A 22,810-nucleotide genomic window follows, 5' to 3' on the forward strand; every position below is an offset into this window, starting at 1 on the left:
GCATATCATTCTTATATATTACTGTCTTGAGCACTTTGGAATTTACCATCACTCAAATGTTGATAATTTTTTTTTGTTTGTTTCTATCAACACTAACTTGTCCAAATATAGGAATCTGAGAAAAGCAGTATAAGGCTTTATCTTTAAAGGATGAATCAACATTGGTTATAAAAGCTATGGTTTATTTCAGTAGTTTAGTAATTTCAGTAATAACTCCCTAATTTATCTTGTTTTAGAAATTTAGATTCATATAGTTAAGAGAAGGGAATAACATTTTTATAGTGCCTGTTACTGCCAGGCACTGTGCTAAGTGCTTTACAAATACTATCTCATTAAGTGTTACCATAAGATAAAATTGCTACATGAAGAATCATGCATTTTCCCCCTTTTTGTGGCTGCTACTTACAATATAATAGATACCATGGCATATTTAAGGGAAACATATAAGTTTCATAAGCATATATGAAAATTTTTCATTCATTTAGCATTTTATAACTTTCCTCCAAACTTAACAGTGTTAAAGAAACCATTTAGAGTCAGGAATACTTTTGAGTTTAAGCTGTGTCTCTGATACATAATTGCTGTGCTACCTTGGCCGATGGTTTAACCGTTCAGTGGGCCAGGCAGTTCTCTGAGACAATGAGTTGAAAGAACTATTGCTGATCTGCGTTGCCAGAAGTTTTCTCACGTACATTACATTGATATAGTTACAGGTCTGTACCAACTAACCTCTGTATTTCTTAAAAAACTATCAATACCAGAAGGTATATGCCTTATGAAAAATATATATATGTGAAATTTTTATAAACTTAATTATATTTTATTAAGGGAGGATTGCTTTATTAGTGAAGGATTGATGTATTAGTGAAAAATACTATGTAAAATGAATAACACTCCCTAAGTTATCTGTTTTAGAAATTTAGATTCATATAGTTAAGGGAAGGGAATAAATTTTTATAGCGCCTACTATTGCCAGGCACTGTACTAAATGCTTTACAAATACTATCTCATTTGATTCTCAGAACAGTCCTGAGAGATAGGTACTGTTACTTCTATTTTATAGTTGAGGAAACCCAAGGCAGAGTTACTTGCCCAGGGTCATATTTGAGCTCAGGTCTTCCTGACTCCAAGTCCAGTGTGCTATCCACTGTGCCCCCTAGCTTCCTCTAGACCATAATGTTATATATAAACCATAAAGTTTTGGTTGACTAGAATCCATGGGGAGTGGGGCATTAAAGTTGTTTTTATTTTGGGTGTTACTTTCATATTTTTAAGTCCAGTGATAGAGAGCACAATCTACTCATACCTTCCCACAGATTCTCTATAGAACACCCAGAAAGCCCCCTGGGGACCTCTCTTTTGTTCTGGATTTCAGTACAGCATGCAGACTGTCCATTAATTCTATCTCATGCTCACTACTTCACCAGGAGCCCACCTTCTCTAGTCTTCAGTTTCTTTGATAACATACTTTTCTTTGCTTCTCTTACACATTTGGTGATGTGATGTATAAACTCATGCTCACCACATTCCTCTTCATTGCCCTCTAGGTAACCCATAACTTTAATTTTTTGGAGACTCTGGTATTCATGGACTTAAAGACATTTAGCCATCTCCAGAAATAAATTATTGTAAAAAGATGGGTCTTTGTGTTAAGTAAACTGTTAGAGTCATTAAAGGCACTGAATACTTTCCCAAAGGCAATCCAGCCCACTCTCTTCTTCCTGTCAAATTCTGGTTATCTCATGATTAATTACAGTATACATTTTCTTTTTTAAATTTTTGTTAAAAGTGTAATATAGTAATGAATGATCGTAATTGGATCTCTTATGATCCAAGATTATACAGTTAGATGCAGGTTCATTGTTTTGAACATTCATTCAGCAGATTGGTATGATTGAGGCAGCGAGATGTCTCACTGCTAGACCTAGAGTCAGGAAGACCTGAATTCAAATCTGGTTTCATACATTCCCTTTACAACTTGGTCCCAGACTCCCTTTCCAGTTTTATCATTCATTACTCCCTTTATACATTCTGCATTCCAGCCCAACCAGCCTTTTATGTCTGCTCCCAATCACTCTTTCCAGTTTTATTATATGTCACTCTCCTTTACACATGCTACAGTCCAGCCAAACCAGATTTTTTCTGTTTTTATACATAATATTTCATCTCCATCTCCATTCTTGCAACTTTTTATTCAATACCTGTGACTCTTAAGATCCCTATTTTCCTCCAAGACCCAGCTCAGGTCCCACTTTCTGCGTGAAAACTTCTTGATCCCCATAGCTATTAGTGCCTTTCCCACCAAAATTACCTTGCAATTATTTTGCATTTATTTTGTGTATATTCATGTATATGTTGTCTACCCCAGTAGAATATAAACTCCTTCAAGGCAGGGAATGTTTTGCTTATTTGTATTCAGAATTTAGCAAAATATCTGAGGTAGATGCTTAATGCCTTTTGCTTGACTAATTGTTAGACATCTCCAGCAGGAGATGATCATATCTAATTATTTTCTTCCCTCAAAGTACTCCCCCTCCCAACTTCCCTGTTTCTTTGCAGTCACCAAGGTTTGTAACCTCCCTTACTCTTCTTTCTTCTTTATTACCCCCATGTCTCATATCCAGTCAATTGACATTTCTTAACTGTTCTACCTCCCCAGTATCTCTTGAATTAATTAATCCCCTTCTCTGTACTCATGAACACTGTCTTACCTGGACTTGGAACTTTTAGTTTCTCTTCTCTATAAGTCATACTCCACAGAACTGCCAAAAAAATCTTCCAAAGGCACAGATCTCTCGTATTTCCTTTTGGCACTAGGATAAGATGCAGACTTCTCTATTTGGTATTTAAAACCTTTAGTACTCTGACTCAAGCCTATCTTTTCAGGCTTATTTCATCTTATTCTACTTCATACTCTCTGTTTCAAAGCCAAAGTGACCTCTACTTGCTGTTACCTAAACTCAGAATTCTCTTTACTGACTGTGTGCCTTTACACAGGCTGTCCTCCAGGCTTCTGATGAGCCTTACTTTGACTTCTCGCTTTTGTCTCTTTAGGATCCCCTTCAAGGTTCAGCCATTCCTGGTTCCACAAATTCATGCTCCTTTCCTCTTCAAATTATCTTGTATTTGCATATCAAGTATTGTATGCTTTTCCTTATCTCCTTTTGGAATTTATAAGCTCCTTGAAGGCAGGAATTTTTTTTTCACTTTTTCTTTGTATTAGCCAAACCTAGTATAGAGTCACACAGTAGGGACTTAAGTAATGATTACAGAATTGAAAGAAGACAAGGAAGAAGCTGTTCTGTTTGTCGAGAAGTTATTGGTCATGTTGGAGAGACCAGTGCCAAGAATGGTAAAATAAAACCTAGATTAAAAGTATTGAGGTGATAAATAAGTAGATGCAGTGAATACACCGTACTTTCAAGTTTAGCACTAAAGGAGAAACAATATATAACATTATAGCTTTAGGAGATGGCAAAGTGAAGATTTATTGCTATCTTATTCTAAGTGTCTTTGCATATTTGTTTTTTAAGATGGAAGCGATCTGAATATGTTGGCAGACAGAGGGGAGAGATTGAACATGACAGGAAGGACATGGGAAGGGATGGGATCAAGGCCACAGATGAACAGGGGTTAGCTTTGGCAAAGAGAAGGACCACTTTAATATTCCACGACTAGAAGAAGATGCAGAAGAAGACAAGTTTTTTTTTTAACGTTATTTAGTATTTTATTTTTTCCCCAATTACGTGTAAAAGCAGTTTTTAACATTCGTTTTTAAAGCTTTGAGTTCTAAATTCTCTCCCTTCCTCCCTCCCCTCCCAATTGAGAAGGCAAGCAATTCGATATAGGTTATACATGTGTAGTAATGTAAAACATTTCCCTGTTTGTCATGTTGTAAAAGAAAACAAAACAAAAAAAAACCTCAAGAAAAATAAGTTAACAAAAGCATTTTTTAATCTATATTCAGACATCATCAGTTCTTTCTCTGGGGATAGATAGCATTTTTCATTATAAGTCCTTCAGTGTTATCTTGGATCATTATGTTGCTGAGAATAGCTAAGTCATTCACACCTGATCATCTTACAATATTGCTGTTACTTTGTACACAGTACATTTCACTTTGCATCAACCCAGGTAAGTCTTTCTAGGATTTTCTGAGAGTATCCTGCTCATCAAATAGTATTCCGTCACAATCACATACCACAAATTTGTTTGGGCATTCCCCCAATTTCCAGTTCTTTGCCACCACCAAAAAAAAGCTATTATAAATGTTTTTGTACATGTAAGTCTTTTTCCCTTTTTTATGATCTCTTTGGGATACAGACCTAGTAGTGGTATTGCTGGATCAAAGGGTATGCACAGTTTGATTGTCCTTTTGGCATAGTGGAACAGGAATTTTCGAGGGAAGAGTTGGAAGGGGATGGAGTAGGGTTGAGGAAGACAAAGATAAGAAAATGAGAGCTTGGAGCTTCAGGTAGCTGTGCTCCTATGGGCTGAAAATTGATGAAAACAGATAGGGAGAGGAACAATTCAACTCTTCCTATTTCTCCTCTGGGGTATCTAGGGAACAGGATGTTGGAGTAGGGGATGAGAGATGGGCATATGATGGTACTGGTCGGCTAGACTTGTGTCTGGATTTGGCCTTGGCCTGTAGCTATAGCTATAATGGCTTTTCCTTTTCCTTTAAGGTCAGTCTGTAAGTCAGTCAACAAGCAATTATATTTTCTTAGTCTAATTTTTAAATTCTGACCTTAATTCCAAAAATTAAAAAAAAAGACATTTCCATACATAAAGCAGAAACACAAAAATAGTATTTTATATGAAATGGTGAATTTCCATTTTATACTATTGTCCTGGATCCTTTTTTTTTCTCCTATACTACTTCACTTGGTGATCTTATCACTTCCCTTGGGTTTGATTACCATCTATATGCTGATGACTCCAATCTACCTTTCCTGACCCAAACTCTGTTGGCCACCAGTCTCACATGCCTTTCAGACATCTCGAACTGGATGTCCAGTAGATATCTTAAACACATCATGTCCAAAACAGAACTCATTATCTTTCTTCCTAAAATGTCCCCTTCCCCTTCCTTCTCTATTGCTGTAGAGAGAAAACACCATCCTTCCAGTCCCTCAGGCTTGCAAAACCTAGGTATCATCCTGGATTGCTCACTGTCTCTCACTCTCCATATCCAGTCTGCAGCATCTCTCAAATACACCCCCTTCTTTCCTCTAACACTACTGCCACCCTGGCACAGACCCTCATCACCACATACCGAGACTATTGTAATAGCCTGCCATTGGATCTGCCTTCCTCGAGTCTCTTCTCCACTCCAATCCATCCTCCATTTAGCCACTAAAATGATTTTCCACAAGCACAGGTCTAACTGTGTTTCCCACCTATTCAATAAGCTCCAGTGTCTTTCTGTGGCCTCCAGGAGCAAATACAAAATGATCTTTATGGCATTCAAAGCCCTTTATAACCTAGTCCCCTCCTACATTTCCAGTCTTCTTATACTTTATTACCCTACATTTACTCTTTGATCCAGTGACACTAGGCTCCTGGCTATTCCAAAAACAAGACACTCCATCTCTCCACTCCAGGCATTTAAAAAAAATTAATTTATTTATTTTAAGTTTTCAGCATTCACTTCCACAAGATTTTGAGTTCCATTTTTTTCTCCCTAGATGGCATGTATTCTGAATACTCCTTCCCCTAATCCACCCTCCCTTCTATCACCCCGTCTTTCTCTTATCTCCTTCCTCTTTTATTTTCCTGTAGGACAGGATAGATTTCTATACCCCATTGCCTGCATACCTTATTTCTAACATTTGTTTTTAAAGCTTTCAATTCCGAATTCTCTCCCTTCCTCCCTCCCCACTCACCCTCATTGAAAAGACAAGCAACTCAGTACAGGTTATACATGTGTAGTCATGCAAAACACTTCCATAGTAGTCATGTTGTGAAAAAACTATTTCCCTTCATCCTATCCCCCTCCACCCCCCCTCCCCTATTTATTCTATTCTCTCTTTTGACCCTGTCCCTCCTCAGAAGTGTTTGCTTCTCAGCATAACTACTGTGGAAATGTTTTGCGTGACAAATTTGTATCAAGTTGCTTGCCTTCTCAGTGAGAGTGGATGGGAAAGGAGGGAGAGAGAAAATTTGAAACCCAAAGTTTTAAAAATAAATGTTAAAAATGGTTTTCACAGGCAACTGGGAAATAAGATATACAGGCAGTGGGGTATGGAAATCTATCCTGCCCTGCCTTATAGGAAAATAGAAGAGGAAGGGGGTAAGAGAAGGGGGGGGAGATAGAAAGGAGGGCAAACTAGGAGAAGGGGTATTCGGAATACACGCCATCTTGGGGTGGGGGGAGAGATAAGATGGGGAGAAAATTTGCAACTCAAAATCTTGTGGAAGTGAATGTTGAAAACTAAAAATAAATTAATTAAAAAATTAAATAGAAGTGTTTGCTTCTGATTGCCCCCTCCCCCAATCTGCCCTCCCTTGTATCATCCCCCTCTCTCTTATCCCCTTCCCCCTATTTTCCTATAGGGTAAGATACCCAGTTGAGTGTGTGTGTTATTCCTTCCTTAAGCCAAATCTGATGAAAATAAGATTCACTCATTCCCTCTCACCTTCCCCCTCTTCCCCTCCCCTGTAAAAGCTTTTTTTTGTCTGTTTTATATGAGATAATTTACTCTATTCTACCTTTCCCTTTTTCCTTTTCCCGGTATAATCCTCTCTCACCCCATAATTTTATTTTTTAGATATCACCCCTTTATCTTCAACTCACCCTATGCCCTCTATCTATCTGTCTATACATATATATATTTATACACACACACATATATTTTTTTTCCCTCCAACTACCCTAATACTGACAAAGGTTTCATGAGTTACAAATATTATCTTTCCATGTAGGAATGTAAACAGTTCAGCTTTAATAAGTCCCTTATGATTTCTCCTTCCTGTTTACCTTTCTATGCTTCTCTTGAGTCTTGTATTTGAAAGTCAGATTTTCTATTCAGCTCTGGTCTTTTCATCAGGAATGCTTGAAAGTCCTCTATTTCACTGAATGACCATTTTTTCACCTGAAGGATTATACTCAGTTTTGCTGGGTAGGTGATTCTTGGTTGTAATCCTATCTCCTTTGACCTCTGGAATGTTATATTCCAAGCCCTCCATTCCCTTAATGTAGAAGCTGCTATCTTGTGTTGTCCTGATTGTGTTTCCACAATACTTGAATTGTTTCTTTCTGGCTGCTTGCAATATTTTCTCCTTGACCTGGGAACTCTGGAATTTGGCTATAATATTCCTGGGAGTTTTCCTTTGAGGATCTTTTTCAGTAGTTGATCAGTGGATTCTTTCCATTTCTATTTTACCCTCTGGTTCTAGAATATCAAGGCGGTTTTCCTTGATAATTTCTTGAAAGATGATGTCTAGGCCCTTTTTTTGATGATGGCTTTCAGGTAGTTCAATAATTTTGAAATTATCTCTCCTGGATCTATTTTCCAGGTCACTTGTTTTTCCAGTGAGATATTTCACATTGCTTTCTATTTTTTCATTCTTTTGGTTTTGTTTTACAATGTCTTAATTTCTTATAAAGTCACTAGCTTCCGATTGCTCCATTCTAATTTTTAAGGAAGTTATTTTCTTCAGTGAGCTTTTGGACTTCCTTTTCCATTTGATCAGTTCTGGTTTTGAAGGCATTCTTTTCTTCATTGACTTTTTGGACCTCTTTTGTCATTTGGGCTAGGCTATTTTTTAAGGTTATTTTCTTCAGTTTTTTTGGGGTCTCCTTTAGCAAGCTGTTGCCTTCTTTTTCATGATTTTCTTGCATCACTCTCATTTCTCTTCCCAGTTTTTCCTCTACTTCTCTTACTTGCTTCTCAAAATCCTTTTTGAGCTCTTCCATGGCCTGGGACTGATTCTTATTTTTCTTGGAGGCTTTGGATGTAAGAGCTTTGACTTTGTCATCGTCTTCTTCTGGTTATATGTTTTGATCTTCTTTGTCACCAAAGTAAGATTCTATGGTCTCTTTTTTTTTTTTTTTTTTGCAAGGTTTGCTCATGATCCGAGCCAATTACTTGAGTTATAAACTCTTTGTTAAGGTAGGGGTCTGCTTCCAGTGTGGAGAATGTACTGTCCCAAGCTTCGGGGGTTTTGTGTAGATGTTTTCAGGGATACTTCTAGGGACCTGTAAATTTTCCATTCTTCCAAGGTGCTGTGATCAAGGGTGAGGTGTTTACTCCTTTCCTAGCCTGTGCTCTGGTCTATGAGTGACCACAAGCACTCATTTCTGCCTTGGAACTGTGAGGAGGATTTCCTCTCTACCACCACCACAAGCTCCACCATGCCAGTGCTCTTCCTTGCCCCAGGACCACCACCCAGAACTGTGACCCAGATTTAAGCATGGACAAAGCAAGAGAATCCTGCCTCAGCACCAGCAAAGAGAATCCTGCAATCCCCCTCTGATCAGTCACTTGTTTCCCCCTCAGTCTGTGGGCCAAGAGATCTGGAAGCAGCCGCTGCCCTGGGGCTACGCCAGGACTGGGGCTGGGACCAAGCTTATCACTCACTGTGGTCCAACAGATCTTTCCTAGTGACCTTCTAAGTTGTCTTTGGTGTTTGTGGGTTGAGAAGTCTGGAAACTGCTATAGCTGCCCATGATTCAGTCCCCTGAAGCCTGCTCCAGGTTCCCTGAGGCTTGGTCTTTGCCTGTGCACCCATGCTGAACTGCGCTCCTCTTCCAACCTGGTGCAACAGACCTTTCCAATCAACCATCCAGTTTGTCTTGGGCTGGAAATTGTTTCACTGTGTCTTTTTGTGGGTTCTGCTGCTCTAGAATTTCTTTAGAACCATTTTTTACAGGTATTTGGAAGGGTTTGAGAGAGCTCAAGCAGGTCACTGCTTTTACTCAGCCATCTTGGCTCCACCCCCCACCCCAGCCATTTTCTCTGGCTGTTGCCTATACCTGAAATGCTCTCCTTCCTCCGCTCCAATTACTGATCTCCCTGGCTTCCTTTAAGGCTCAACTAAAAGCCCTTTTATTAGAAACCTTCCCCAGCCCCTCTTAATTGTAGCACCTTCCCTAGGTTAATTAGCTCCTATTTATCCTGTGTATAGTTTACTTTTTAGATGTATATACATTTGCATGTTGTTTTCCCCATTAGCTCCTTGAGGGCATGGCTCTTTTGCCTCTTTTTGTATCCTCAGCTCTTAGCACAGTGCCTGGCACATAGGCACTTAATAAGTGTTGATTGAATTACACATTACTTTCAAAAGTGTCCTACTTGTCTGTGCTTCCTTCTCACCTGCACATTTTTTAAAAAGTTTCAGTGGCATTTTTTAAAAATCATGTTTCTAACTTAGCTCTCTTTCCTTGACCCTCCCCTCTCCATTAACTAAGAGAAGGAGGGAGGAAACTGTTGGATTTGTGAGAAAGAAGCATAGTCAAGCAAAACAAATCCAAGTAATGCCAGTGTCCAAAAGTGTATGTCCCTGCATCTTGTGCCTGTACCTTTTCTGTCAGGAGGTAGGTAACATATTCATCATATATTTCCATGGGACATGATTGTTTGCTGCTTTGAAAGTTCTTAAGTCTTTCAAAGTTGTTTTTCTTTCCATTGCTGTTGTCCTTATATAAATTGTTCTCCTGGTTCTATTCACCTCACTTTTTTTTAAAATTTAATTTAATTTAGTTTTCAGTTCCAAATTCTCTACATCTCCCCTCACACATTGAGAAAGCAAGAAAAACTAAACCCGTAACATATATATATATAGTCATGTGAAACAAATTTGCATATTAGCCATGTTCCTTCACCCCATACACTGTCCCCCCCAGTGGGAAAAATCAATAAAAAGTAAGAAATAGAAGAAAACATGCTTCAATCTGCACTCTTAGTTCACCATTTCTCTAACTGGAGGTAGATAGCATGTTTTATCCTGAGTCCTTTGGAATTTTGTATGGCCATTGATCAGTCAATCAGAGTTACTAAGTCTTTCAAAGTTGATTATTTTTTAAAAGTTGATTATTGCACAATTGCGTTCCATAGCATTCATATGCCATAACTTGTTTAGCCATTCCACAAGTGATAGGCATCCCCTTAGTTTCCAATTCTTTGCTGCCACAAGAGCTGCTGTAAATATTTTTATATATGAGTCCTTTTCCTTTTTCTTTAACCTCTTTGGACTATAGACCTAGTAGCAGTATCACTGGGTCAAAGGGTATGTATGTACAGTTCAGTAGCTTTTTGAGCATAGTCCCAAATTGCTTTCCAGAATGGTTGCACTAGTTCTCAGCTCACCAGTAGTAACTTAGTGTGCCTATTTTCCCACATCCCCTCCAAAATGTCATTTTCATTTTTTTGTCAAAAGAACTAGTTTGAGGTGGTGCCTCAGAATTGTTTTAATATGCATTTATATACTAGTGATTTAGAGCACTTAAAAAATATTACTGTTGATAGCTTTGATTTCTTCCTCTGAAAATTGCCAATTCATATTCTTTGACCATTTATCAGTTGGGGAATGGCTCTTTCGAAATAAGATCTTTATCACAGGAACTTGCTGCAAAGTGTTTTTCCCCCGTTTTCTACTTTTCTTCTAATTTTAGTTGCATTAGTTTTATTTGTGCAAAAAAAAATTTATGTAATAAAAGTTACTTATTTTACTTTCTTTGAGCCTCCCTGTCTCTTTTTTGGTCATTAGCTTTTCTCCTATTCAGATCTGACAAGTAGTTTCTTCTATGCTCCACTAATTTGCTTATGTCACCGTCTATGTAGCCATTTTGAGTTTATATTGGTATATGGCATGAGATGTTGGATCTGTGCCTAGATTCTATCAGATTGGAATGTGTACCTAGCACATAGTAGATACTTAATAAATGTTTATTGACTGATTGACTACATTCCAGTTTTCCCATCAGTTTTTCTCAAGTAGCAAGTCCGTGTCCCAGTATCTAGGATTTGGGGGTTTATTCAATGTTAGGTTACTGTGTTAATTTGCTTCTGTACATTGTGTACCTGATCTGTCCAGTTGTTAAGTGTATTTCATACCCAATACCAGATTGTTTTGATGATTGCAACTTTATAGTATAGTTCAAGATCTGGTACTTCTAGTCCCCCTTCCTCACAATTTTTTTCATTGATTCCCTTGATATTCCTGACTTTTTGTTCCTCTGCACGAAGTTTGTTATTTTGTTCTAGCTCTGTACAGTAATTATTTGGTAGTTTGACTGGTATGGCACTGAATAAGTAATTTAAATGGTATTATCATTTTTATTATATTGGCTCAGCCTACCCATGAGCAATTAATATTTCTCTAGTTACTTAAATTTGTCTTTATTTGTATGAAGAGTATTTTGTACTTGTGTTCATGTAGTTCCTATGCATGTTTGTAGGCAGTATAGGAGTTAATAGAAAGGGAAAAATCGAAAATTTGAGAGATCTGGATGTTTAATAGAGACAAGATGCTAGAGAAAATGGGAGGTGATGGAATCAAGAGAGCATGTTAGAGGGGTTGGATTTGGCAAGGAGAGAAGGCAACTGAGTGATATGAGATAAGGAAGAAGAGAGAAGAGGGAACTTCTAGCAAATGATATTAATTTTCTTCTTTGATGTATGAGGGCTTCACCTGAGAGGATGATGAGAAAGCATGCTCTGAGACTTGAAAGGAGGTGGCAGAGGGAAAAGGATGGGATCTGGGAGGTGGTTCCTTCTCTTCCCTTCCACCCTCACTCCCCACTTGAGTCATTCATTTGAGAAGTTAGAAGCTACATAGTAAGTAAAATGGAAATCAAACCCAAGTCCTCTAATTCCACATTGATTTCTCTTTCTTCTATACGAAGCCACTTCATGGAGGTTTATGGTTTTATTTGCTACTAGGTTTGTAAAAAAAAATTTAATTTTTAATTTGTGGAATAAAACAAGCATTTCTATAACATAATGTAATAAAAAAGATGATTGTACGTGAACCTGCACATCTATTATGTACAACTTGCTATTCCTTTTAAATATATAATAAAATTATCATGTGAATTTCTTTTTTTTTCCCCTTTTTTCTTACCTTCCTTTCCCTGCCCTAGAGATGGCTACCATTAGACACAAATATATATATGTAAAATTATTCTGTGAATACTTATGTTTATCAATTCTTTCTCTGGATGCAGATAGCATCTTCTTTCGTATGTTGTTTGTTGTTAATTTGGGTATTCATAATAGTCAAAATGACTTATTCACTCAAAGTTGTTCTTAAAACATTATTAACTGCTAATTTTTAAATAAGCAAAAGTTATAAGCCATAAGTGTTCTCCAGATGTTGCCACTAGGCATATATCAACTGGATTTGCAAATTGGGGCAAAGTTTGTCTTGCAACAATGTACCCAGTTAATGAATAGGGACCTCAATAAGTATTATGAGTATGATTAGAAATCCCAGAAGTGTATATAGTCCAAAATTGGGACTATCCCATCTAATAAGGATGCTTATCATTATATCTTGGTGGAGCCATTAGATATCAGCCTATTAACTTTTTCGATGTATCTTTGATTCCTTGCCACATAGTGGATGCTTAATAAATATTTGTTAAATTGAATGTTAAATTTATTTTTAATATTTGGCCTAGTTAACTTTATTAAACAACCATTTTCATGGTTTTTGTGAGGAAATGAATATACTTAGAAAGTACCAGGGCATATTGTCTAGTGAAGGGAGTTTCTACATTGGGTGTTTTTTTTCCCCTCCAAAATAGACATTAAGTAGCATTTATATTTTAGATTTTGTATTTTGTGGGATTCTTTTATTTTATTCAGAATTAGTCATCTAATTTTTTAAAATTTTCTTTAGGATACGGGATCAAGAAAGAAAAGAAGCAGAAGAAGCTAGTCAAAAAGAAATAGAAGAATGGGAGAGAAAACTTCTGGCTCAGGCTGCTCCAACTTGCATGGAGACCATGTGGGAAATTCCAGCTATAGGGCATTTCCTTTGCTTAGCCCAACACATTCTAAACTTGCCTGAAATAGTCTTTTATGAGTTGGAGCGTTGTCTTCTGATGCCTCAGTGTAATGCTTTCTTGTCAAAAATAATGACTTCTTTGTTAAGTCCTCCTCATCGCAGACCTACCTTGCATAGGAGACCCACTCTGCCTTATAGAACTTGGGAGGCAGCACTGAGGCAGAAAGTACAGCAGTGGTACACTGTTGTAGGGCAGACTGAGAATCCTGATGGCTGTGCTGAGAAGCTTGGATTGTGCCCTCAGTTTTTTAAAGTCCTTGGAGAAGTTAACCCTTTAGAGGACAAACCATTTCACGAACTCCCATTTTACCAGAAAGTTTGGTTACTGAAGGGCCTCTGTGACTTTGTCTATGAAACACAAAAAGAAGTTCAAGATGCCGTACTGGGACAGCCTATCCACGAATGCAGGGAAGTGATCCTTGGCTATGATTACCTAGAGAATGCTTACGTGCATTTCCCACAGTTTTGTGGGGCAGATGTACGCATTTACAAACAGAGACCTTTTCAGGCACCTGAATTTCCGGTTCCACCCATTAAAATACAAAGAGTGCCTCGGATTAAACTTGAGAAATTCAAGGGTGAATATGCTAACAAAAGCAATGGAGAACACAGATGTGGTAGCAGAGAAGAACTGCCCTCTGCCTCCAAAAGGGAACAGATCAGTATGGAAACTGTTTGCTGCCCAGCTAAAATCCATTTGGATAATCGTGGCATCTCCATGGAAAAGGAAATAAAAAATAACTGTGAAATTAAAATTCACAGGCCCTGTGAAAGTAAAAAAATGGGGTGCTGTAAAGAAAATTTAGAGAAACCAAGTAGTCCAGGGGAAGTTACTGGCTTTGGGGAACCTCTCAGCCCAGGTGAAGTGAGGGTTATAGAAAACAGGGAGAAATATGGTGAAGCTTCCAGAGTAAAAACTGAGCCTAGTCCATTAAAAGAGAATGCCCTTAAAACTTGCCAAGTACATGTAAATGGAAGTCACAGTGATAATCTAGATGTGAACTGCCATAAAGTTACAAGAGATATCATATTAGAACATTCACTACAGAATCATAAAAAACTCAAACTTAGTAAAATCCGGGCAAAAAAGAAGAAAAAGAAAAAAAAGAAATTGAAAGATGTCTTAAATGAAAATTTACAGAGAAAACGTGAAGGTCTGCATTCTCTTACATTCAAGTCTTACAAACCTGAGATCCAGAACAAGTTATTTATCATCAAAAAGAAAGCTAAACACAAGAAGCACAAATCTGGTAAGCTGGTGTACTGTTTTGAAAAAATGCAAGAGAGTTGTACTTCCAAGATGTTCTGTCAGCTAGTTTGGGAAGCTGTAAGTCAAAAAATAAAATTCACCTTTGTATTGTATGTTTCTAAGGTAGTCCTATGTATTAAAACTTTCCATATATGGAATGATATTTATTCTCTCACCTAATTAAACTTGCTGCTTTTTAAGCAAGATATATACATTTATCTTGCATTGAAAATAGATTATCTCCTTAATTCTTACTGCTTAAGATTTGTGATCCAAATTACTAACATTTAACTAAAATATTTTATAAAGTGAGTTCAGAAATTAATTATTGTTTTGATATTGTTAAGGGTCCCTTATTTTCTATTTGGTCATTATTTACTAGTTGAATTTACTGGTTAGGTAGTTGTTAACAATTCATCTAAGTGTCCAGAGGGAATATAGGATGAATCTCAAACCAATTAGTTTTTACTACTTATTACCTCTGGCTTTATAGAAAAAAAAGTGATGCACAAAATTAGAATTGTCAACTAAAATGAATTTTGGTGTACCTTTTAAAAAAATTATAGATTTCAGTTGTCCATTCCATTCCTGTTCTACTATTATTAGGGATAATTAAGATTTGGTTATATTTTGAAATAAGTGGCTGTTTAATTCTGTATGTCAGGGGAATCTAGCTTCTGTTTCATTTAGGTCAATTCAAGTGCCTCATTGAAACATGGAGGTAACCCTGAATTCATAAAAGTTTTACCAAAAGCATGAATTCTGTCGGGTCCTAGCCATCTCATCACCAAGTCCTTTACTCGAATCCTCTGTTAGAACCTGACAGAATTTATGCATAACTTTAAAGAATTCATATTTCAATGAGATATTAAAACCAGATTTTGATGAAATAGAAGATATGTTCTCCATTTGCTTGATTACTAGCCAACTATTTCAAAATATTATCAAATCTTAATTATCATTAACTCAAAAAAGTAATAGACAACATGATACCTATAGAAAAATCCAAAAAATTCATTTTAGCTTATAGTTCTAACTTTCTACATCTGTCATTTACAAAACATTTATTAAGTACTTGTGTATGATACATTTTTAGATATTATACAAAATAGACTTGGTCTCCATCCTCTCATGTAGGTAATAAAATAAAAATGTTTATTTAATGAGGAATGAATAGTAAGGTATAATGTATACCTTATCCATTATGTATATATTGTACACATGTATTTTAGGGGTATAGGTTAGGGCATCCATGGGAGTTCCATGTCCATATTTATCAGTGTAAGTGGAAACAAATCTGTTAAATTTAACCAGTATTTACTGAGTACATGAAAGATAGATGAATTTAAATAGTGTGGAGGGGATTCTAAATGGAGATTTGGTTAGGTGGGTGATAGCAAGAATAAATGGAAGCAGGAATGAGTATAGTGTGTTCAGGAGACATTGAAAAAATTAACTTTACTGGAGTTAATTTAAGCTCCTTAAAAGTCTCAGATTGGGGGCAGCTAGGTGGCACAGTGGATAGAGCACCAGCCCTGGAGTCAGGAGGACCCGAGTTCAAATTTGGCCTCACACACTAGACACTTAACTAGCTGTGTGACCCTGGGCATGTCACTTCAGCCCATTGCCTAGCCAAAAAAAAAGAAATTTCTCAGATCAGAGAAATTGGAATTTTAGGAGCATTTTAAATAATTAAAGATGCCTAAGAAAGTGGCATTCTAGACATCTATTGCTGTTCTAAAGGAGACTTGAATTTAAAAGTTGGTTGAAAGGATGAAGTGGGCGTATGTCATATATGAAAAGACTGTGAATGGTGTGTAGAAGGAATAGGTTGGTATGTGTGGATGGAAAGTGGGGGATGGTTATACATCCCAAGATGTATAAACTTGGGATTATGATCTTAAGCTTCAGTGAAAACAGAGCACCTAAGATGCCACTTGAGAGCTTGAAGGAGGGAGCCAGCGTGGTCAAGATAAAGAGTTCATAGGCTCATACATTTGGAGCTAGAAGAGACCTTAGAAGTCACTGAGGCCAACACATCTTTTCGCCAGTGACGAAAGAGAGACCCAGAGAGCTTAAATAGTTGCCCAAGATTATATAGCAGTAAGTGGCAGAGCTGGGATTTGAACCCAGGTCCTCTGACTCCAAATCCTATGAATAAACAAAGCAGTTTTGATGGTGATGGTGAGAAATTTGAGGGATGCAGTTCTTGTAATCTAGGCAAGAGAGGAGTCTTTGAGTTAAAGCGTAAAGAGTTAAAAATAAGAGCGTTGCATAGGTATGGGAGTTAGATTGCAAGAATAAATGAAAACTGTCAGCTGAATTCAGTGTGAAGAGTAAATGGTAGAATAGAAGTAAGTTAGATTGCCCAGGAGCTCTTAGCTTAGTGTATTGTAGATGACGGTGCCACCTGCTATAATGGAGAAAATGTTTCTAGTGCTGTGTTACAGAAGGAATGTAAGTAGCTTTTTTAATTGCCTGTTCAGTTTAAAGGGCAGAGCAGTCTAAAGCATCTCAAAATGCCATGTGAGACTAAGCTACTAAGGGGATATTCAGAAGAGTGGTATGATTTTAAATATGCCCATAATGTATCTGAAATTCTGTCATTTAGACAGAGTTGGTGCAAGACTTTTTTTTTTTTGCTCATGCTTGTGTACTCATTGCAACCTCTGAGGCTGAGATGCAACAGAGTATGAAGCAGTTCTCTGCCACTTGTGCTCATTTTGGCCTGACAGTTGACACTAATGAGTAATGTGGTAGTTTTGTTCATGAGATTGCTGAGAGCAAAGCATTGAAGAAATAGAAATCTTGGTTGTAGGGGTAGAGGGAGGAGAGAGGCATTAAAAGCAGGAATCGGCAGGGCAGAATGAAAGCAGAAGCAGAGCAGGAAGATGAGTCATTGCGCGTCACGGTTTTGCTCGAAGCTGTATTTCTGGGCATACATGTGCGCATATGCGTGTGTGTGCACACTTACACATTTTTAATATGTGTATGTACACACGCATTGGTATACACATGCATCTGTGTAGATAGATACATCTCTATCACCTTTTCCTAGCCGGGAGGCACAATAGATAAAGCGGTGGGCCTGAAGTCAAGAAGACATGAGTTCAAATCCTGCCTCAGACACTTACTGACTTTGTGACCCAGGGCAAGTTACTTAACCACTGTCTACCTCACTTTCCTCATCTGTAAAATTTGGAAAATAATAGTGCCTACCTTGTAGGGTTATTGCAAAATTCAAATGAGAGAATACTTGTAAAGCACTTAGCACAGAGCCTGCTCTATAGATAGCAGGTACTTAATAAATGCTTATTCCCTTCATTTCCGTTTGACTCTCACATCTCAATTTGTATGTTAGAGTATCATTTTCCTTATTCCAAAATACCCGAGTGCTATTGCAGTTATGATATATTGGGAGAATTCCAGTTTCCATATTGAGTCATCTCTGTGATTGGGCCTTTTGAAGGTTCTTGGCTATTAGAATTCTGGTGATTTTTTGGAGTTTCGTCTATTGTAGTACTCACAACTTTAGTTTAAGGGTAAGGGGTAGGGTTTCTATTCTCTAGGCCTATCCTGAAACTCACAGTGATATGCTTTCCATACACATGAAGTTTAAACCTTAGGACAGTAGTGAAGTTCTGTGTGTGTTCACAGTAGTTTCTGTCTAAATAATAATTATAGACTTGAATAAGATATATTAGAGCCCAAAGCAAGTAATTTAGCCTTTCTCAACATTATTTTCTTTGTCTATAAAATTAGGTAGTTAAGCTCGATTATTTCTAAGATCCCTTCCAGCTCCAAATCTGTGACCCTGTGATTATTTTTAGCAATGTAGGATGCTGATGATTTTAGGGAAGAGTGTGGGGTATCATTGTAGATGGAGACATTGCCCACAAGGGGACAGTATAGAACATTTATGTGGCCATATATATTTGCCCTCTACCATTTATTGTAAGATATATTTGGGATTTGTAATTAATTCACACATTGTACCTTTAAGTCTTAGTAAAAGGAAATAGCTAACTTGGGACTCTTGTGGTATAATTTTGGTGAACTTTAAAACGTAATATATAACATTGTAATATGATATTTGTGTAAATTAAGGTTACTTGTATAAATACATTGTGCTCAATTGAAAGAGTAAAAAAAAGTAAAAGATTTTATTTAGCTCAGTTTACTGCTATGCATAGTTCACTTGGTTGGTACCCCATTTAACCCAAGTTTGGATATTTGGCTCAGTCTTTTAAAACTCTTCATCATTCTGAACCCTGTTGATACAACACCTACATTATTTTTTCCATCTATTCCTACTGCTACCACCCATATTATTGAAATAGTTCCCTAATTTTCTTTCTTCTATTTCCCCCTGTTCAGTCCATCTGTTGCCAGGTAAATCTTCCAAAAACTGAGCTCAGATTTGCCACTCTCCTTTCTCAAATCTTTAGTCATTCCTTATTGCCTGTTGAGCTGTGTCCAAATTCCTCAGCACAGCATTCCTTCCCTGTTATAGAAGAAATTAATAGATTCCCACTAATTAATTTGAAATTAATTTATAGAAGTATAAAACCAGATGCTACTTGTAAAGCGCTTTACAAACCTTGAAGTGCTACATAAATACTAGCCATTATGATCCCAACGTAACTTTTCCAGTATTGTCTTCCACGTTCCCTTATGTTTCACTCAAGCTGAGCTATTCTTTGATCTCTGAACACACTCAAAACTTGCCTGATTTCACAAATGATATTCTTTCTATCCAGGACTTTCTCCTTCCTCTCTGATACTGCTTCCTGCCCCTAAAAAAACCCTAAAAAAAGGATTGAAATCTTGCCTATATGAAAATAAGTTGATATACTGTCTCTTTCAGCAAGCCTTTTTTGATGTCCACAATATGTCATCTCTTCCTCCTATGAAAACTGGTTCCTTATTTATACAACTCTCTTCATGGAACTTACATATACATTTATTTTAAACAACTTGGGGGTAAGGATTATGTCATGTTAATTTTATAGCCTTTACAGGTAGCTCTTTGTATTTGATAAAATATAAATGTGAAATTGAATTAAATATCTTATGTTTTAAAATTTTAAGAAAGCACTAGATTATACAGCAGGGCTTGTACGGAAGCATTATGCAGACTTGTGATTTTTCCCCCCACTCCCACGAAAACAAAGAGACAAGTTTATTATATCCTGAAAGGGTTGGGAGGGTATGTTTTCATTTTTTGCTGTAAAATTGAACTTAGAAATATTTTAATGAATTTTTCTTTGTAATGAGAGGCAGCATGATAAAGTGTTTAGAAAGACAACCTTAAAGTCAGGAAGACCTCACTTTAAGTTCTGGCTGGCCCATACTAAATTTATGTTAGGCTAGTCACTTAATATCCCAATGTCCCAGGCAACTCTCAAGACTACAAAATATAGAGGAGTTAGCCATCTGCATCAGGAGATTCCACACTGATGAAGCCATAGATCCAGACCCAAAACCAATATTGTAAGTTTCTGGAGGGCAGGGACGATGTTTTGTATTTTCACTGGTGGTACTGTCATGAAGCCTTGCACATAGGATGTGCTCTCTATATGTTTGGTGATTTTTAAAAATTTGATAATGCAAATGAATAGACTGGTATACAAATGGTGTTTCATATTTAAAATGGAGTTTGTTTGTAAAATACTGAATATAATTTTTTGTTAGCTTAAACTACAAATTTTAATAACTAGTTTTCAGATGTGAAGTGGTTTCCTTCAGTTTTGAGTCAAATTTTTCCTCATGTTCTCATTGCACAACTATGTACTTTGAAGGTATTTTACTTTCTAAAACACATTGCATTGCCTACTACCAATAACACTACCCTTAAGCTAGATAATGGGATTAGATTTGTGTTAATAGTAGTAGAAGAAAACTACTGTGAGAATTCATATTATGCTAACCAGAGACCTAAATTTCAATGTAAAAATAGATCTATACCAGAAACTAACTGCAGAAATTCAGTGTCACAGGTAAGTTTAATTTTTCTTTTATATTAATATTTAGGTTATGTGTGACTTTTTTCAACTATCTTTAACAATGGCAAAGTACATTTTTTCCAGATTTGTTACAGTAAAATCTTACATTGTACAATACATTTGAAGATGATAATAGCTGTATTCATTACATAACATTGTTAATATTCTACACAGATAGTTGTAGTTTAATAGCTTTCACCTAGTTTGATTTTGAGCCCTCATTTTCATTTGACTTAACCACATCCATCTATTATAGTTTAATTCTGAAGGCTCTATGTAACTTGGCTTTTATTTATGAAGTGTAATAAATATCATTATGAAGCTTTTCTCTTTTAATCTTGCAAGGAAAAAAATCCATATCTAAAAAAGCAATCACAAAGAAGAGGAAAGCTGTCACAAAGTCACCTACTGTACCAGAGTTTCAGGTAAATGTTATAACTTTGCTTCAAGCTTTCAAAATAGAATTTTTTCTTTTTACAGTTTTATCTCGTGAAGTTGGTGAACTCCAAGAAATTGTAGCCTATGATTTTTAATAAAATAAGTCTCTCATTTAATAAACGAGTCTCGAATTTTTTCATACCATTGTAGGCATGTTCGAATATTTCTGTTAGAATTTCAAATATTCTTTTGTGTGTAATGTGTTTTTAAGTATTGATATTAAAAATCTTAACAGTATTTTGTATAGAATAACTTATCATGTGTAAATAGTTTCTGTAAGTACAAATTAAAAACAGGTGTATACATGAAACATAATATTCAGGAATGAAGTTGTAATTCAGAAAGAAGATATTTCACATTGTGCCAGTGATCTTATCTATATATGAACAGTGATAATGTTCTGCCAAAATGATTGGTAAAGATTTGAATATTTATAATTTCTTAAGCTTTTAAGTGGAACTTTTTGTAATTTATTGGTTAAAAGGCACTGGCAGGGGCACAGTGGATAGAGCACCAATTCTAGAGTCAGGAGGACCTGAGTTCAAATGCAGCCTTAGACATTTACTAAAGCTGTGTGACCCTGGGCAAGTCACTGAACCCCAATTGCCACCGGCCTGGCCCCCCTTCCCCCCACACACACACACTAAAGGGCAATGGCATATTTTATTTCCCATTGTTATTCAGGTAGAATTTTTTTTAGCAGATTGCCAGGTTTTTTCAGAATTTCTTTTTTCATTAAATGATCTTGATTATCTCTCATTCTGTAATGATAGTAGTTACAGGTATAAAGTCTTCTCACTACTCTTCTTTGCACACATTCTACCACTTTCACATAAAATTTAAGCATAAGACACTGTTGTGTTTTATCTCCCATCGTGCAATCATCTTTCTTGCCTGTAATTTAAATCCAAATCACTATGGTAACTAGCAATCCCTTTTAATAAACACTAGTTCTTTGTTTTCCCAATCTAAACTTAATATGTAGTCTTAGTTTAAGATAATTTTCAAATTGGGTTGCTTTTAAAGGTTAAAATAAAAAAGGTTCATTATATTAAGATTTGGGGAGAGATATATAAATATGTATGTGTACATATATAAAATATACATCATAAATGATTTCTGTTTGTGCTGTGGGCATTATGATTTTTACTTGAAAGTAAAGTGACCAGTTATAGGAGAGTTTATTTGCTTCAAATGGATTAGTAATTTACTAAGAAACTTAAAAAATTACTTAGGCATACCATTTAAATCTCCATGAAGAGGTTATTTGCCATGTAAGCACATAATTTTTATTAAATGGAAAATTGGTGTTAAAATTTTGCTCTTCAGAAATAGTTGAGGAATTATTATTTGAAATCCCCATCCTCACCCCAATATGAAGAAGCAGTGTGGAGGAAAGAACACTGGGTTGGCAGTCAAGCGTTCTGTTCTCAGTTCTTCTAATAACTATGTGATGTTAAGTCACTTAATCTCTTTGTGCTTCAGTTTGCCTAATTCATAAAATGGCACAATTGAATTAAATAATCCCTTAAGGACCCTTCAACCTCCAAAATTCTATGATTTAGAAACAACACCCGTTAGTGTAAGGAGACATAGTCCAATTTAGGGCTTGTTGGACAGGGAGAAACCTTAGTGGGAGTATTTCATCCTGTTTTATCTGAAGCCCTGTAGTGGTAATAAAAAGACGATTAAATAAAGGAAGATGGAACAATCTCATCCCTTTAAACTTCACCCCCACTTCTCCTTTTGTTTCTTCTAGTGAGATGCAATGAGAACAGAACCTTTATGACAAACAGTCCCATGATGGGTGTCCTAATGGCAGGTGGTTCCTAGGGAGCGATTGCTACTAATCTTGGTAATGATCAGGAGGATTAAATTTACTGGTGTATTGGCACTTACGCTTTTTGTCAGCAGCCATTATGACAATATTTTCCTTCTGAGATTTTGCTCTCTTGTCAGCCCTCACTTGCTTCACTCAGAATCTATCACAGGCATCACCTTTCTACAGTATCTCTCTACCTTAGAGAGAGTGAGTGAGTGTGGCATGGTTGGGGGTGTGTGTGTGTGTGTGTGTGTGTGTGTGTGTGTGTGTGTGTGTGTG

At 36.6% G+C, this 22,810-nt stretch overlaps 1 protein-coding gene across 1 annotated transcript in view; it reads left to right on the forward strand.

The window, feature by feature from the left end:
- The window catches only part of KIAA2026 (KIAA2026 ortholog), a 75,814-nt gene that overhangs the window by 18,386 nt on the left and 34,618 nt on the right, over positions 1 to 22,810 (forward strand). The window contains exons 3-4 of the mRNA XM_027863059.1: positions 12,850 to 14,267; positions 20,617 to 20,696. Coding sequence (XP_027718860.1) covers positions 12,850 to 14,267; positions 20,617 to 20,696 — 1,498 coding nt within the window. The remainder of the gene's footprint in view (positions 1 to 12,849; positions 14,268 to 20,616; positions 20,697 to 22,810) is intronic.

The sequence above is a fragment of the Vombatus ursinus genome, unplaced genomic scaffold (genome assembly GCF_900497805.2).
Source record: "Vombatus ursinus unplaced genomic scaffold, bare-nosed wombat genome assembly UNPS02014770.1, whole genome shotgun sequence".
NCBI classification, from domain to species: domain Eukaryota; kingdom Metazoa; phylum Chordata; class Mammalia; order Diprotodontia; family Vombatidae; genus Vombatus; species Vombatus ursinus.